The sequence below is a fragment of the Falco biarmicus genome, chromosome 3, assembly GCF_023638135.1.
Source record: "Falco biarmicus isolate bFalBia1 chromosome 3, bFalBia1.pri, whole genome shotgun sequence".
Classification (NCBI taxonomy): Eukaryota; Metazoa; Chordata; class Aves; order Falconiformes; family Falconidae; genus Falco; species Falco biarmicus.
Window position 1 is genome coordinate 69,458,104 of NC_079290.1, and position 18,240 is coordinate 69,476,343.

At 40.9% G+C, this 18,240-nt stretch overlaps 1 protein-coding gene across 4 annotated transcripts in view; it reads right to left on the minus strand.

Annotated features, from left to right (window-relative positions):
* The window catches only part of ZNF516 (zinc finger protein 516), a 124,636-nt gene that overhangs the window by 76,670 nt on the left and 29,726 nt on the right, over nt 1-18,240 (minus strand). For all 4 annotated transcript variants that reach the window (XM_056331138.1, XM_056331135.1, XM_056331136.1 and 1 more), the window contains exon 2: nt 1,145-3,171. In XM_056331138.1, the coding sequence (XP_056187113.1) occupies nt 1,145-3,050 (1,906 nt within the window). In that variant the 5' untranslated portion in view covers nt 3,051-3,171. The remainder of the gene's footprint in view (nt 1-1,144; nt 3,172-18,240) is intronic.

Genomic DNA, 18,240 nt, shown 5'->3' on the forward strand with positions numbered 1-18,240 from the left:
TCTATGCCTTACATTTTGAAAGTTATATTGCCAAGCAGTGTTGGCCCCAACTTCAGTTGTCCTAAAGACATGGGACTTTCAAGAAAGAAGTGCAATGACAGAAAAAAAATAAATATAACTAACATTGCTTCAAAACTTTATGAAAAACATGTAACGATACACAATTCTGGAAAATGTTGCTTTGCTGCTGTGGGGTCTGTAGCCAGGAGAAAGCACAACATTATGTAAAATCCTGAAAGAACACAGCTAATTGAATAAACCCGCCCTCTTCCACAATGGTGCAGATTACTTCATCTGTGACGGTCTTGAAAATGTGTTTAAAACTCTACAGATAACTATGTTCTTCACAACAAAAGGAATGAAAATGAGAGGACAATGTTATTGTTCACCAAACAGAAAACAAAAAATCTGTGCAAGGCTAGTAAGGAAAGAATGGTTAATCTCACATTTCTAAAAGGGTATTATAAACAAAGAATGGTGAACAACAAAAATAAAATATAAAAAAAAAAAAGGATACAAAAGTGCTTAATGGTGTTCTTTTAAATATTTACTTTGCTGCTATTTGGAGAATAATTTGTTCCATTTAGTAGTGTTGGACTCAAAGGACTGCATTAATCCAGAGAGATTAATTATAGCCTTTGGAGTTATAAACACAATTTGGAAAGTGAAGCAGAGAAGAGGAGAGAGACACCTCTCACGCTGGCAAATAACAACTTCACATGCTTCAGGGCTGCACCACACACTCTGTGCCCCTACTACACCTGCACGCTACAAGCAGAACAGTGTACAGGACACCCAGAAACTGGGGAAAAAAAGCCAGAGACATCCAGGGAAGACATTACCCTACCCTACAGTGTTGCTATAGGCAACTAAAATCCTTCTCAGGTGTCATTCACCAAAATACAAGTCCACTTGCACCTTATGAAGATGTCCTCTGATCTTGCTTTTATTACCTGCACCAGAAACAAAAAGTCATCATGTCGAGACAAGCAGCAGTGCTCAGCAGACACGGGACCCCATCTGCACTGCCTTTAAACCTCTCATGTGCTTTCACGCATCTCTCCCTCTGCTCATCACCATGTCCCACTCTGGGAGACACAGGGACCAGTGACAGTGAGCAGGACAAGGCTGGGAGTGATCTTACCTAGTGAAGGGTTGGCTGCTCCCTCCTCCGAGCTCTCCTCAGCCCCCTCCTCCCCCAAGCCAGAGGTGGCCGAGTCCTCCGGGGCGGATGCAGAGCCAGGGGTGCTGGGCCCGCTGACAGACCCCGAGTCTCCTTCCTCGCTGCTGGAGCCGTAGCGGTCGGGCTGGGGGGCTGTCCCGCCCTCGCTGCAGCTCCTTCGCTCCTTGCGGTGCACCCGGGAGTGCAGCACCATTTGGTGGTAGGTGCGGAAGATCTTCCCACACTCGAAGCACTCGGTGGACTTGTTCTGAGTGGCCCGCCGGCTCTGCCGTGAGGCGGGGCGGTAGTCCAGGTCCCCCTGGGCAAGAGGGCAGCTCTCCGCTGGCGGGGCACCACCAGCTTTCTCCGGGCGCCCACTGGTGCAGCTCTTCTTCTTAGGGTTGCTGGAAGAGCTGGGCGAGTCCTGGTCTCGCTTGCGCTTCTCCTGGTTGACGAGGATATACTCTCTCTTATCCTTGTCATAAGTCACGTCTGCATCCGCCAGGGCCTCATCCCATCCCACATACTTCACATACTCTGAGGGCTCTACTACTTTTCCTTTGGTGGCCAGCTGCCAAGCTTGGTAGCTACTGACCGGATCCAGCTCAGCTACTCTTTTCCCAGGCTGTTCTCTTGTAACTCTATCCAGCCCTACAGATGGCCTTAGACTGAGACACTGCAAGAAAAACTGCTTCGTTACCGAAGAGCTTAGGCTCCCATCAATTAAGCCCTCGGCTTTATCCCCAGCACTGCCCCGCTGTGCCCGGTAGTGAACAGCATTATGCGCTTTCAGGCTTTCCATATTTGTAAACAGATTTCCACACTTGGTGCAAACTTCGTACAGAGACAGGCCGGTCACAATCATCTCCTCCTGTATCACGTCATTGATAGTGGCTATGAGCTCCAAATCATTTTTTGGTTTGTTTTTGCTCCCGGTCTTGGGGCCATGCGACTTCATATGGTTTTTGAGAAACCAGGGTTCTTTGAATCTCCTGCCACAAATGTGGCAGCCGTGATCAAATGACCCCCTGTGCTTTTTCATGTGAGCTTTCAGGAACCAGGTTTGACTAAAGGTCTGACCACAGACCTCACACGGAAACTCGCCTGCGCTCAGCTCACTCTTGCAGTTTTCGGCATAGGCCTCCCCATTTGGGACCTGAGCTGTTATATGGTCCTTCTCTATGTGGTTTAACAGCGTCTCCTCCCTCAGGGTCATGTAGCTACACAGCCTGCACTTGAACGGTTTGTGGACCTGGTGCAGGTGCTGCTCCAGGTCCTTCTTCCTTTCAAATTTGTTTTTGCAGAAGGTGCATTGATAAGAGGTCAGCTTGCCATCCTCCTCAGCTGGCGCCACCTCTATGACCTCCTTCTTGCTGCTTCTCAACAAGATCTTGCTGCTATCTACCTGAGCAGTACCATTCAAGATCTTGTTGCAGGCGGACGTACTTTTAGTGGGGCTGGTGCACCCACCGAGGCCCTCCGAAACGCCCATCTCCCCCAGCTGCCCTTCTCCCATCTCTGCCTCGTGCCCCTGACTTAAAGTGCCTGTTCTGTGACTACGGATGTGGATCTTCAGGTTGCCCTTTTGGGAAGCTCTGTGATCACAGTATGGGCATTTGTAGGGCTTCTCACCCGTGTGCTTCCTCATGTGCTGTGATAAAGAGCTCTGAAAAGGGAAACTTTTACCGCAGATGCAGCAGCTGTGGCACATGGTCTTATCAGTATCCATGTCATTCTTGCTTAGCTTGCCTGGGCTGGAGGATCTCCGTAACTCCATTTCTGCCCCTCTACTATGATCCATCTGTATCACTGCAACATCAGGTGAGTGCGGCAGGACGACAAAAGCATGTCCGGCAGCAGAGGAGGGCTGGACCACGTTTTCAATCATACGGTTCTGCAGGGAGATGTTTTATTGCTTCATTCTCAGAGTAATGTTTCTCCTTTCAGCTGCTGGAGTCCGAAGCACCAATTTATTTCTGTGTGCTCTGTAAGCAGATGGCATAGATCACCTGAAATAAGAACAAAATCAGACAAAGGTACAGAAATTGCATAAGCATGTTCTTAAATATGTTTAAACCTCTTCATATTTTTAATAGAACAGCTTCTATCACTCACCCCACATTCAGAAGCACGCAATACTACAATTTACTGCACCAAAAAGCAGCAGCTTCTCCTTTTGCTGATATTCTAGACTTCAACAGCAAGCATCATTAATAAGCAAGTAAAATCCAAAAAAGAGCAAACAGCAAACATTCATTTACATACACTGACATCACAGTGTCTTTAAAAAAGGGCAAACTCTAAAAATATTTTTTATTTTAAAACCAGGCAGAAGTGGCTAAAAATACACCTTAAATGAGGAAAACATTTCTTGAGGGAGTTATTACACTTTAAATCTGTGGCTTTACCATCATGTGTAATTTCATGTAAAATACTTACTTGCCAAAGATAAAAGGCTTTTCTAGAGACTTTAGCAAGTATCATATTCCTGCTGGCAACTGCATTACTTTGTGTCTCAGACAGCTCTGCTGTGCCTGATGTGGCATGCACAGAGCAGGCGCAGAGGCTGACGACGCTCAGTACTTTGATTAGAGAGAAAACAAGAATCCAGAGCCTGACAAAGCATTCAGAAAAAAACTATTTCCTGACGGACAATGAAGAAAAAAAAAAACACACCTCAAAGTGTAATATTTAGTCTCAATCTAACAAAGTCAACCGATAATGTGTGTATGTATCAAATGATCTTAAAAGTGAACAATTTATGTCAACAAGACACACAGGAGACCACAGCACCTCAGTGAAACAGAATCTTAACCATAAGCAAACAAACAAAACAAGAAACAGCTTTGATTAACAAAACAGATTAACAGAAGTCTAAAAGCTTTTGTATCTTGTCATGATTAAATGCAAGCATCAATATCTGCCTCAGCAATGCCAGCTGCAACACACCAGCAACTCTCTACCTTGTATATGCAAGAACCCACGGTTAAGATCTCCATAGATTGCTTCATTTCCCATTACCACACTGTAAAACAAAAACCTTGCCCCCTTCCTATCCTCATTAAATACTACAAACACCACATGGCTAAGATCAAAGGATACTATATTCTCTAGTAAATAGGGAACCAACCCATTACTACATTAAGAAAACATCAGTTTCTTAAAACATCGCTAAAAATGCACCAAGCAATAAAAGGACTCTATAGTCACACATCCATCACTCGACATCTATGACAATAAAGAGCTACAGATCTACAGCTGCAAATTTTAAAGTTTCTCACTGTATTCACCTCTGAGCCTCTTCGATATGTAAATAGTCTAACCCCATCACCAGCAAGAGCCTAACAAAAAGCAAGGTAAAACTGACGCAATACTCATCTCAGTTACATTATAGAGTAACTTCATTGTGTTTAAGTTAATCTAGCCCTTTTATATGCTGCAAGACCATTTGTTTCTGAGTTTGATTTTCTGTGTATCTAGTATCTATTCAGTGCGTGAGGAGTTATCAACAGCACCTACCCAAACTACTTTTTCCTCAGAAAGCTGACAGTAGTAAGGAAGGGACATGTTACAAATGCAATTTCATTTCCCGAATGAAGAAATTTTATATATGAATGATTTATTATGACTGAAAAAAAAAAAAAGAGCAGATCAGATCACACTAATTCGGAAGTCCATATGAGCAGGCGGTTCAGAAGCAAGTGTATCTAAATTAATCTCTGAAATTAGCCACTTAAAACCAAACTGAGGGGCAGCCTCAGAAGAAACTCCCTGGGTATATAAAGGATGAAAGCCACTGGAAGTTGTGGTGAACCTGCCAAACAGCACATACAAATGCAGAATGCAGTTTACACAGCAAATTTATGGATGAAACAATTCAGAGTTACACCTTACTTATCTGACCCATAATCTAAATCTGCCAAGTAACAAGCCATATTGTCTTATAATCAAAGAATTAACCTAAAACTCACTAAATCCTGAAAAGAAACACCAGGGTAACTTCTTGAATTTAACATGATTGCAAACTTGAACAAGCAACAGCTTCTTCTGAAATGTTCTGCACCACTGCAGAAAAAAAGATGGCAAGCTTCAGGGACAGATTTTCCCAGGGATTTTATACAATATTTTCTGCATCATGCATTTTCTATACTTTATACCAGTGAGAACACTGCTTATTGGTAGGCTGAGTTTTTGACTAGTGACCTTAGTTTGGGGGTTGGGTTTTTTTTTTTTTGTTTTAAATGTAGATCCCATTTTAACCAAACTTTCTACAGTGTTTCCTGTCTGAAAGTTCAAAAGAGCTTCAAAAGCCAAACTTAGACAAGAATGCTGTATGCAGCAGTTCAGGGGCATGTAAATCCAGAGCTTCAGAGTCCCCCTGTTTACTTGGCCACAGCTTCCCTGCACCTAGTCTTGACATATTTCACTTTAATTATTTAGAGTATTTTCATTAATGAAACTGAGCTATGAAAATGAGGATATGAAGAAGGCACTACTTGTAAGATGGATATTAGCCCACTCACAGCTCACAGGAGATCCCTCTAACCCTATATTAAATGGGGGGGGGGGGGATTATTTTATTATTCTAAAATACTTAATGGAAGCATTATCATCTTCAATATATCAAAAAATCAACCAAAATATTCTCAGAAAATTGTTTCATTTTCATTACTTTAGCTTAGCCAATAAACTGCAATTTATAACTTTAAAAGTTGAAAGACAGTATTCCTACATTTTAATTATCTGAATTCATACACATTAACAGAAGTCACAAAATTTCAAGCTTGATCTTCCACAGACAGAAATTCCAGGGGGAAGACAGATGTTCATCCAATCTAAGTTGCACTGTGTGGAGATTTTTTATCCTTTAGGCCTTGGTAAATCGATGGACACAAACATATACAAACAACTTACAATTCCCCTCTCACATCATTTGAGTACCACTTAAAAGGAATTCTTTTAGAGGGGCTCTTTCCAGAACAACAAAGCCAGCATTCATTGGAAAGAAGGAGCAAAAAACAAAATAAAACCTACAACTTTCGAAAAAAAGCTTCAAATCAGAAGACTGAACTTAGAAAATGAGGAAAAGACCATTTGTAAAGAACCCTACTCAATAGAAAATAACATTATGGCCTAGTAATTTCCACCTTATCGTTAATTACTAAGCAATTATTTCAACATCAAAGATGGCATGGGGATGAAAGACATCAACTGGTAAATCAAATTACACTGATCACTCTTCTGCTGCCAGTAAGATTTTGCCATAGCTATTTCTGTTTCTTTCTAGCTGACTGCAATGATAACAATTATTTGTATTTTGAAATAATTAAAAACCTGAAAGTGCTGTGAAATAATTCTCTTTCAGCACACGTGGAATATGGCCACCTCCAGCTACCCTAAGGCTACTAAAAATGTTTCAACTCTCAGTGTTTTCAGGTAGTAACCAGTAACCTTTCATTGCTTTGGTCCAAGTTCACCCTGCAGTTCCTTAGCACCGGCTTGTCACACAGAATCCATAGTGGAGCCACATCCAGCCAACAGATTTCGCCCAGACTGTCACAGCACGGAGATCCCCCACTAGCACAGAGGCAAGCCATAGGGAAATGCAAGTGAATGTGAACTGTAAATTCATATATAGTCTTTTAAATATTTTGTGTGTTTTAATGGCATTGCAGCCCATGGCAAATGCCATACAACTCCTTGAGCTGGGGGTTGATACTCTAAGGGGCATATAAACTAGATTCACTTCTTTTTGTTGAACTAGGGATCAGCAGTCCACAAAAGAAGTGGCTGGCCAGTGTCGGGGAGGCATTTTCATCCCCTTTAAAATACACTGAGGCACTTAACGTCATCGCTTGTTTACATGCAGGTTTGGTATATAAAGCAAGGTGGAAGAGAAACACAAAGACCCAACAACAGGAGGTTGCGGCATGCCAGAAACGTTTTTGCTCAGCCAAATATTTTAGTTACAAGGCTTGTTCCTGCACCCACTGCCTCACAGAGAGTCTTTGCCTTGACCCACATGGGAGCAAATAAAAATAAGACTTTTTTTTTTTATCCTCCCACCCTCTGAAAGGAAAACAAGTTTTCCTACAAGCTTGAGCCACGTATTGTCAGACTCAACTCTATTTCAAATGTCTAGGCATCAAAACTTCTCTAAAACTAACTCAGAGAGAGTTCTTGGCTTGAGAGAAAATACATTTGGCCAAAGCAACCTGCTCTCACTAGGGAGCCTGGGTGACTTTGCCAGCATCAGCCACGACCTCCCCAGCAAGGCCATGGTAGTCCATCCCGGCTGGCAGAGTGGCAGATACACTGGTGCATAGCTGCATCGTCCTCACAGCTCCTACAAGACTCTCACATAGTCTTGACGTGAAGCATGCATAAAAATACAGAGGAAGATCACTTTAAATGAAACAGAAGCACTCTGAAATACCTATTCTCTTCATGCCACCTGCACATCCTGGAAAAGGACCAGGTACACTGTGAGGACTCCCCGCAGGGCAAGACAGACCCCTTTAGGGACCTTTTATGCCTCTTGGAAAGAAATTGGAAATAAACAACACAAGGAAATTGAAAAACAGAATGCAAGATACCATACTGAAAAAGTAATTGCAAGTTCATTTCTTACATACAAATAACCTGTGAAGTGCAGACAGAGGAAACATGAAAGAAAATTCCTGTTCCAACATACAGAAGGCTATACATTCTTTTTTAAATTCTCTATTAAACCTAACTTTAAAAATTGTATTGCATGGGCTGTAGTGGCAAGAAGGGAAAACTCTTCAGTAAGTAATAAATAAGAACATAAAATCTGGGAAGCTACACAGACCTATTCAAACAGCACAGTGAATATTTTAAAACAAACTGCGTTCAGTTTGGGTGTGAGTATTCCAAGTCTCATGTGAAAGATAAATGCACTAGAGAAATATCACCCCTCTAATCTCCAAGATGTTTAAATATACACTGCAATCACTCCACCGTGTTCCCGTGCCAAAAGAAACAATGACTTTAAAAAAAAAAAAAATAGACCAACACTGTGAGGCGTGATCTTGTGGAAAAAATATCTTACTGAAATTCCTTCTAGATGATGAAATGATAGGACATAACATGTAAACATCGCAGTGAATTTGAGAAAGTTGTATCTTTCAAAGAACAGCAGCCTGGACAGCTGATCTCTCCTGATTTGAGAAGGCTCAGGTTGCCCCAGAGCCAAACTCTGCTGTTCAGAGTGAAGAGGCCAGAAGAGAGTTAAGTGCAGGGAAAGAGCGGATGAAAGACAGAATGTTTTACAAGTGCGACACCAGCCTTCGTGCTCACTGGACCACAGAGACCTTTCTCCCCCTCCCTGTCTTCTCCCCAGGCTGCAGAAACACGGTCCTTCACACACATCAGCCTTGCACTACCTGAACACCCTCCTCCTCATTTTGTGGTCGTGGCTTCTTCTGAACACCCAGATCCCATGAGGGTCATCAGTCCACCACCCTGATTAAAGGCTCCATCCTGCCATCCTCATTTAGGCACCAGTCCTACTGAAATGCCTCTTACAGACCATGTCACTAGCCTAAAGACCCTTTACTGCCTCAAGCATCCTTCAGACTACACCAGAGGGTAGAAAAGTGAGCATATGTTTAAATAGTAAGCCATACCTGAATTTGCAGGAAATCCTGGCATTCTGCAACCTACAGACTAAACTTGCCCTTAGGTAAAAGGCAGCATACTCTGAATTGATTTTCTGAGAGTAATCCAAACTAACCCAATAAAAAGCTATCCAAAAATCTTGTGCCAGCTGTAGAAGGCTCTCAAATTTTCAAATTTCTTCAATTATTAAGAGCAGCAATCTTGACAACAGACCTCCTGAAGTTTGTTTAAGCTTGCCAAAACTGACACAAGATTGGAAAGGAAACATAAAAAGCTCCTGGAAAAACAAACAAGGAATTTCTATTAGTCCACTTCCACTTAGGCTTTATAAAAACCTTCAGCAACATTTTGCAATACTTTTTTAATTATTTTAAATCAGCCTTCCCCTGCAGCTGGGGAAGCTCTTCCCACTTGAGAAGTTTGCTGTCTGAACCCTGAGATATTATTTTGAGCTTCACTAAATACATCATGTGTTTTTGTGTCTTTCTCCCTCCATGAGCTAATGACATTTTGCAGCAGGCTTCAGAGCAGCAGCCAGGGCTGCAAAAGCAGAGTCGGGCCTTTCTCAACCAACACCACACCCTTCGCAGAGGAAAGAATACACTGAAATAAAGATAAAAACATCAATGCTGGAAAAGCTGGAGGTAGGCATTTGCAGCAAGGTGATCTCTCCCAAAATAAAGTCAGCAAAACCTCTGCAACCCAGATTTTTTGTGGCTCCTCAAGAAGCAATTGAGTGAGAGGGGTGAGCGCTTTTGCACTGGAACAGGGTATGTTGAGAAACACAGGGCTGTCACCCACTCAGTACATATTTTGTGTTTTAGTATACTGTGCGTGTTTGTCTTCTGGGAGACAAAGAAATGTACTTTATTAGTTACACTGTAGTATTCTAAGCAATGAATTGAAATATATCATTAACATCCAGGACAAGCTTTATCTTGCTACCAAAACAATGGGACTATTCTTTGAACAAATTGAGGGGGAAAATCCCATAATGACAATGAAGAGTTCCTCTCCCTAAAAACTGCGCTGCACAAGAGTAACAATTACGGGCTTATATTCTACAGACTGGGGTTGCGAATAGCTGCATGAAGTGATGCATTCACTATTGGGAGAGTAAGTACCATTGATGACAAGGCCTTGGGGCTTCTGCTGTTCGCAGACCAATCAATAATCCATTATGAACAAAATACATTTCCCCTCTAATATGAAGAAATGAATAAAAGGGAACCAGTATCACTAGTACTTTCATGGAAAAAAACAACAATACAGAAATCACAAAATGCCATCACAAGACTTAAAACCAGTGGTGATGTCTAACACTGACAGACCTACCCACAATAACCCTTTATTTTACAGCAGTTGCTGGAGACCACTACACTATAGTCCACAATTAAAAAAAAAAAAAACCAAAAAAAACCCACACACAAAAAAAACCCACAACCAAAAATCACACACACACCCCAAACAAAAACCACACAAACAAAACCCCAAAAAACCCAACATCTTTTAAAGACAAAATTCTTTCAAGACTACTTACTGGCTGTAGGACAAAACAAAAAAGCAACATTAATCTTTCAAGGCAAGAAGATAAAACCAACTTCACCCAAGTATCTACCAGTTTGCTGCAAACTATTTTCTAACGCAAGGTAAAAACTTCTAATTAAAAATAACTGTCCAAATGTGATTGGTCAACCATAACAAGACTTTATTGCAGCAGCTGTGTTACCATCCAGACACAGGGCCCTGAAATTGTTCTCCCATTGTCACTGTCACATGCTTCGATACAATCAAGAGAGGATGCATTTAAATAGCACAACCATAGCAAAACTCAGCATCCTCAGTCCAATTCCTACCTAGACCTCTCAACACAGCACCAGAAGGATGAAGAGGAGAAAAGCTGTCCTGAAAAATGACAGATGAAGTATTTAAATTTTAAAAAAAACAAAACAAAAAAAAAAACCCAAAAAAACCCAAACACAAAAAAAAACCCACCAAAGCAAACAAACAAAAAAAAACCCACCCTGATTTTTTTTGATGGGTAACAGTAAATTACATCCAAAGGAAACATTAAGGTCAATATTACTAATGCATAAGGCAGTCTATGTCCTTTTTCTGAAATATAAAGACTAGTAGTTAAAGTTGACCTCACAGGGTGGGGGGCTAGGGGGAATGAATACACAATGTGATTATTGATCAGCCCTAGAAAAGCCAAGAACGGCACTCGTGCAGATGTGATTTTTTTTTTTTCCTAGGGTCATTAATGATATATGTTGGAAAGTCAAAGGCTCTTATTTTGACGTGCTGTAACAGCATCACTAATTCTGAATATAAGCATCATCTTAGATTCAAAAAATTCTTTTAAAAAGCAAACAAAAAAAGCTTTCCATTTTACTTCAATGTAACAATAATGTGTTCCTATTTGGCCACACCCACTGAGCGAGTTACTTTAATGTCTTCATATTCTCAAGTACTGTAAAATAAAAGTTGAAACAGCCACAATTCTGATAGTAGGAAACCAAACTATGTCAGTTACAAATACAAGCAAAGTCACCTCAATACTGTGTATTACCTCCTTACTCAAATCAATGGCATTGATGCTGTCTATTCATGCATGTCTATAGAGATGCACATATACATGGGCAGCACAGCATTTTCCCAGTGTCCAACAGCACTTTTATATTTAATGATCTTGTTAGGGTTCCCACTGCAAAGCAATCTACCCAGACTTGTAACATGGCCATTTTAAATCTTCAGCATGGCAGCTGATTTCAAACTGTATGGGCAAGGTATTTTCCTGCCAGTATACTGTTACGTGCTCAGTTTGTATGGTAAAAAGGGGGTGGGGGGGTGGGGAAGTATCTTGGTTTTATTTGCAGCATCATGACAAGGAAAAAGTTAGTTTTATTTTTACATTATCTGCAGAAGGACAGGGACTGGATCATCAGCTGGAAGAAAATGCAGGACTGCAGTACATCGCACACACATACACACATACCCCTTCTTGCTACCCCTCTCATCTGCCCCATCAATGCAAGCTACACACAAACCACATCCTCAGCTGCCGTAAGTGCACACAGTGCCATGAAATCAATTTGTATCAAATGAGAAGCTATACCACTAGCTAAAACCAGAATGCCTTTGTGCTGTCTCAATCAAGACCTGAATGCAAGAAAAACATAAGCATAATTAAAAGTAAACATTTTGAATTGTTGATTTCCTACCCTAGCAAAAGTTAACATGAATCAATGTTGCCGTAAGTGCCCAAATTCCTCCCTGTCACAAACTAACAAATACACCAGTAAGGAACAAACTTCAGTGTTTTAGTACATTCATACAGCACTAGTGTAATGACTTGCCCATAGCAGACCTCAAACTTAAAAACCTGTATGTTTAACACCAAGCAAATTTACTAGCTCCAGCTATGTGTTCAGCAGGTCAATGGAAGGTAAAGATTATTTCTAGGGTGCGTTGCTATGAAATAAGCTGTGTGGAGAATTAAGAAATTCAAGGTAATAAATTAGTTTCTCTTATACCTAATATATCCTACTGCTCCAATTCCTGCAGTAAAATCATTACCTTATAAATAGAAGTGTTGCCAAGCGTTAACCTGTTAACAGATTTAGAATTATAACAGTGTTGTTTGATTAACTATTAAAGCCCTACTGTAACAAAAAATTATTCCCAAGTAACACCGGCAAGTTGTTTGTTTACTTCCCACCCACCAGTATTATAAAGGAATCGTAAAGCACTGAACCAAGCTTTTCGGCTAGACTTCTCTCTTCCCAAAATCCCATTTTACAGAGTAAAAAGATTGCAGGGGTGGGGGGTGGGGAGGAACAGAAGGAGAAAAGAAAGGGCAGAGGGGAAAGGGAGAGAAACAGTGCCCTGAAATACAAGAAATAATCATACGCAATAAGTCATAAAAGCATTCTGTTAAACATTACCTTCTGAGACAGCACTGTTTAGCACTGAGAAGCAACGCAAAACTCACAAAACACACACTGCCAGAACCTCATTTTCCGTTGTTAGGTTATTTTTATTTATTTATTTATATATATATATATATTAAAAAAGTATTTCCCTGTAAGCTCTTGCAAATCACAAACCACCATGGACAACCTCTATTTTAGGAAGCTTTCTTAAACATATAAGAACTTAAGCAGGTAATTAAGACTTTCAATCACAGTTTTTCCATTCTCTGCAGCATTTCTGAATGTCAAGCATGCAGAGTATGCCCAGGCCTGAGCGCAGACACTCTGGACTTCAGAGATACCAAACCAGCCAAGCTGAAGCTTGCTTTGACCAGCTCAGACTCATGATCCACTGTGTTAAACTACACGCAGCTCCGGCTCTGTGACACCAGCCCCAAACTGGCAGAGGACAGTGCTAAAGGCAAATGGTGGATAGCCAGTGTCTCAGAAACACCTTCATTTTACCTCCTTTTACCTAAGGTACACAGTACCCCTGGAGATCATTTCATCCACAAGTGTAACTTGTAGTAGTTCAAAAGAGGGATTACAAGTTTCTAAGTTCACCAGCCGTTTTAAAAGATGAGAAGGTGTCTGCTGTTGCTTCACTAATCCATTAATTCAATTTAGTTTTCATCATTAAAAGCTATTTCCCATGCATACGTGGTACATCTAACTTCAAAATATACTGAATCTTGTGCTGGTCCATCACAGGCAGCACAGAAAAGCAAACAGGTGTAGTCAGTACAACAGAAGTGACATTACCATAAAGCACGAGTTGACTTACACAGTAGCGTAACTACCTTTTTTTTATTTCTTTACTTTTTTAAACACAAAGGGCAGAAAGCAATAGTCTTGTATACTGAATTAATACAAAGCACAAAACGCCTTTTTCTGGATTTCAAAGCTCCCAGCCAAGAGAAGAGAAACTAAACCCAAAACTGAATCTTTCAGCTGTCAGTTGATCCAGCTTATTGTGGTATGAAGTGCTGAATTATCTCTGTGGAACATCACTGCAATGTATCATTTGAAGAGACAGATTCTATCCGCTGCTTATAAATACAATTTCAAGGCACATTTTAGCAACCCTGTTAACTTTGCTCTCATTACAGCACAACGTAAGGCATGCTTCAGATTTTGGCAGGTCAGGACATTTTGGATATCACAAGATAAACCCTGACAACTCTGTTGAGAATTACTCTGCCTTCCTTACATAAACATGTACATATACATCCCCTCCCCTTGCCATTTAATCAAAGACTTTGAATCTTTGGGCCATCCCCTCACCTACAGTGTGCAAGCCATCTCCCCAGAAATCCAAAGATGGGCAGAAATCTACCCAAGTGCAGAAAATTATTCTGTGTTACATCCGCCAGTAAAGAGAAGGGCCTGGATGAACATCCATTCCAAAAAACATTCCTGAGCTCACTGTAAGCCTTGGAAACTGGAAGGTAGAGCTAAGAGCAGAAAGGAAGCAAAGGAACAACACCCAACCCCTGTTCAGAAACACTTGTACAGCCTCAGCACACAAATGCTGAACAACTACTTAAAACCAGAACAAAACCCCTGAAATTATCATTCATAGGACAGCAAGCAAGCAAGTTTGCAAAAAAGGAAGATCTGCTACACAGGCTGTTGCCACTTTGTTTATTTTTCCATACACTAGAACTAAAACTCGCAAGACAAATCTATCAACTGTAAGACAAACACAAATTACACACATTAAGAACATAAAAATCTGTTTGCATCACTGAATAATATAGACTTTTTTTCTCCTTTCAAAGAAATGTGTCTATGTACCACACACACACACCAACACCCTTCCCTCTCACACACACTGCAACAGAGAACTCAAGACACTGTCATTAGTGTATCTGCATCACTTCATCTTCTGCTGCAGCCCACGTCCCTGTCCATCCCACTCGCTCCCACACCACTTCTGCAGCACTGACCTCCTTACTTCCACTCTCCTACCTGCTCCACCCCACCTCCGTCACCAGCATGCCTCCAAGCCCCAGCTATCCGCACACACCGCCTGCCTGTCAGATCCCTTCTGGATCACCTGCAGGCAGCTGCCAGGTGTGCTGTCCCTTTCCCTGGCCACTGCCATCCCGTGGACACAGTTTAAAGGCCACTTCTTTCCTCCACTCCTCCCTTTCTGTCTGCTCCCTCTTCAGCCCTGCTCTCTCAGTTCTCCCCAACGCTTCTGCTTCTCCCAGAAGCACCTCTGCCTGCTTCTTCCTCTCAAACCTGTTTGGGCCCTTCATGACTAGGTGTTCCATTCAGGCTGTCCCTCACCTGCACGGCTTTGGTACCAGCTCACTGCCCCTTGTTTGCCAGGACATTTCAGCACGAGCTCAAGTGCCTTCTCCTTGCCCCTTCTGTTCTCTTCCGTACAAGATGCCCATTCTTCTGGCTTTTCTATGTCCTGTTACTACTGAGTCATCTCTGGCCACCAGGTTCATAACTTGCTCCCCCCTCTGGTCTATTAAATGCTGCTAAGAGCACAATGCTCTCCCAAAAATCAAAGGATGCCAACAGCCAGGTCAAATGCCTCACGTCTTAGGTTCAAGTGCCATTCTTCTCTCTCAAGGACCTCCACAGTGCCACCCTGCTCTCTTTTGTGTGGGCAGTGATTCACTCTCCCTAATGCATTTTTTGTATCAGTTTCCCACTTACAACCTTGTGTTTTGACACTGCATTTAGAACTGGGTTTTTATTGCTTTATTCATTCTTAGAAGTGTATTTTCCACAAATGGTTCAAAATTATTTTCCAAAATTAAATCCCTCCCTTAAGTTTGTTGGGTTTTTTTCCCCTAATGCACAATACATGTAGTACATATTGCTATGTTCTAATTGGTATGTATAACCCTCAAGGCAGGGACTTGAGATCTTTTATACACTTTTTATACAGTGCCAAATGTTCCGACTTCAAATAATTTCTAAGAGTAAATTATTATTATGAAGTCAAGCTTCACCTTTTCAAAGAGTCACAGTCCCTCTTTTCATCAGAGGCACAGCCAGAAGTTGAGAAACCAAGATTCTTTCCCATGAGCACCAGAAGTAAACTAAACTCCTCTTCAGCCTACCAAAAGTTCATCCCTTACTGAACCAAAAGGACCACCTGACAGTAAGGAAATGAACAAAGCATAAATCACATGTCACTAACCTCTCACCTCTCTGCCTTTCTGAAAAAGGTTTCCAGCCAGTTTTATCCATTTACAGGATACTAATAACAACAAGCAAGAAGCCTAATGACAAATTGTAGGTGCCACATGCCACCAAAGGAAACACTTACCTCTCCAGTTCTTCAATTCACAAGCAACTGGAAAGAAGTGGGCTATAAGGAACTTCAAATTGAAGTGTAAGATCCCTAGTGGTGAGTCTCACTTAAGTGAGGCATTCTTCTTACAGGGGTGAGTGCTTTTCTACACCTGGGACTGTAACTCTGATTTAAAAGCTTTCCAAACTCACCTTCCTCCAGCACGTGCATGCTGCTTTATACCACACGCTACTGTTCTGCAAATAGAAATACACTCCTTTACTTTTCAGGGCAATGCTGAAGCAAGTAGATTTTCCATCGGAGAAGTACAACGTAACTGTGACTCTAACTCCAAAAGCAGAATATGAGCCACACTGCTAAGTCCTTAAACCTGTTACACAACAAATAAGCATGGATTATGGCGTGGCTGGTTCATTATGGGATGTTTTGTGATGTTATTCCTAACAGAGAAATGCTGTTTGTCTTAGCCACATATATGAAAGACGATTCTCCTATTTTTCATTACACATCTTTTTTATCACTTTCACTTTTCTGCAGCTCACCTATTTATTACTCACCTACTCCCTATTTAATATATTTTTACAGCATAGAGTGCTAAGTAATCATGATGTAACAGCACAGTATTATACTTGCTCAGTATACAAAAAACTGCTTGCACTATAGTTACTTGATATTTCTTACTATCAAAATAAGATATAACTATATATTATCTTCAGTACTCCACGGCTACTCCACTTACAGTGCTGAACACAGAGCATACAAATTAAAAGAAGCAATCTACACTGAGAAGGTTTTTATTTCAGTAGAAATATCAAGCAAAACTAATCAAAAATGCCTGACTATAAGCACATTTTTAGGCAGGTGTAATTAATTTTGGCAGATTTATAATAGTCAACTACAATGTTGGCCAATACCTTAGAGGAATTTGGGGTTTTTTTTTTTTGTAACAGGTTTAGGTAAGTACACCCATATTTACTTCCTTAGATAATGGGTACATTTATCAAAGTCACTGTTTATAATCTGAAGAGAAGATTTCATCACAAGAAAAAACTTTCCATATTAAAAATAAAAATCCCAGCCTCACCACTTGACTAACAGTAAAAAACACATTCTGTAAAGAAAAACACACATAGCATTATTACTACTGTGTATGGGGTCACAAGCACAGCACCTTATCTATAATCATGTATTTTCTAAACATGAGGAAACTTTCTTCCTAAAACCCATGTATCAGGCTTGTAATCAAGTAGGACAACTCCTTTCAACATCACAACTCTTAAAATGCAGCTTTACTACTAAATGGTAAGTGTATCATTCCTCATTCTATCACACTTCTCTACTGATAGGCTTTCAAGTACCTCCTGAATTTCCTATGTGTGATTAATTCAATTAACATATAAAGTCAAGGTGTTATTTAAACACACTATCCAAAACCAGGTATAGTTAAAACTTGCATGGAAAGCACAGTAAAAATGCTTATAGTACTGCCAACTCAGAGCACCAAACCTCATGGGTCAAGCACTCAAACATACCTCCAAACACTTAGGAGAGGTTTTTTAACATAACTTAGCTGTGGATTCTCTTATTTGCCTTTTGAGCTTTCACAGTACACTCAGTCATGTCTCAGGATTCTTCCAACAACTGCAAAGCCAAGGAACTTTCTGTTTTCAGAGGCTTACACCTTCTGTTTTGCAGCCACCAAACTGCAGAAAAAGAGGCTGCAGGAAATAATCCCAATCTTCTCCATTAACAAAATCATATGAAGTGGAAACACCAGAACTGAAGCAAACTGAAGTGGCATTCCCTTCCTCTTCCACCTCACCCATGAAACACCCCTCAGAAGGCTATGGCAGCTTACCTATAAGCATCTAATGCAAGAGGACAGAATAATTCCTCAACATACTCATTTGGTAGATGGCCAAATGTACACAGCATGCATAGCCCCCTCTTACATGCAATAAGAAAATCAGGCCAAAAAAACCCTAATTACTTTATTTGGTTCAGAAAAATAGATTCAGATATAATGTCTGAGATGTAGGTTCATAAATATTTTCCTTAATCCTTGCAACTAGACTTAACAAAATTAAGAACACTAAAGATAAAATACAGTGTTAAAAAACATCTTAATTTGATGAGCCTGTGTAACCATAAAAAGATCAAGGTACCCGCTGACAGACACCCAG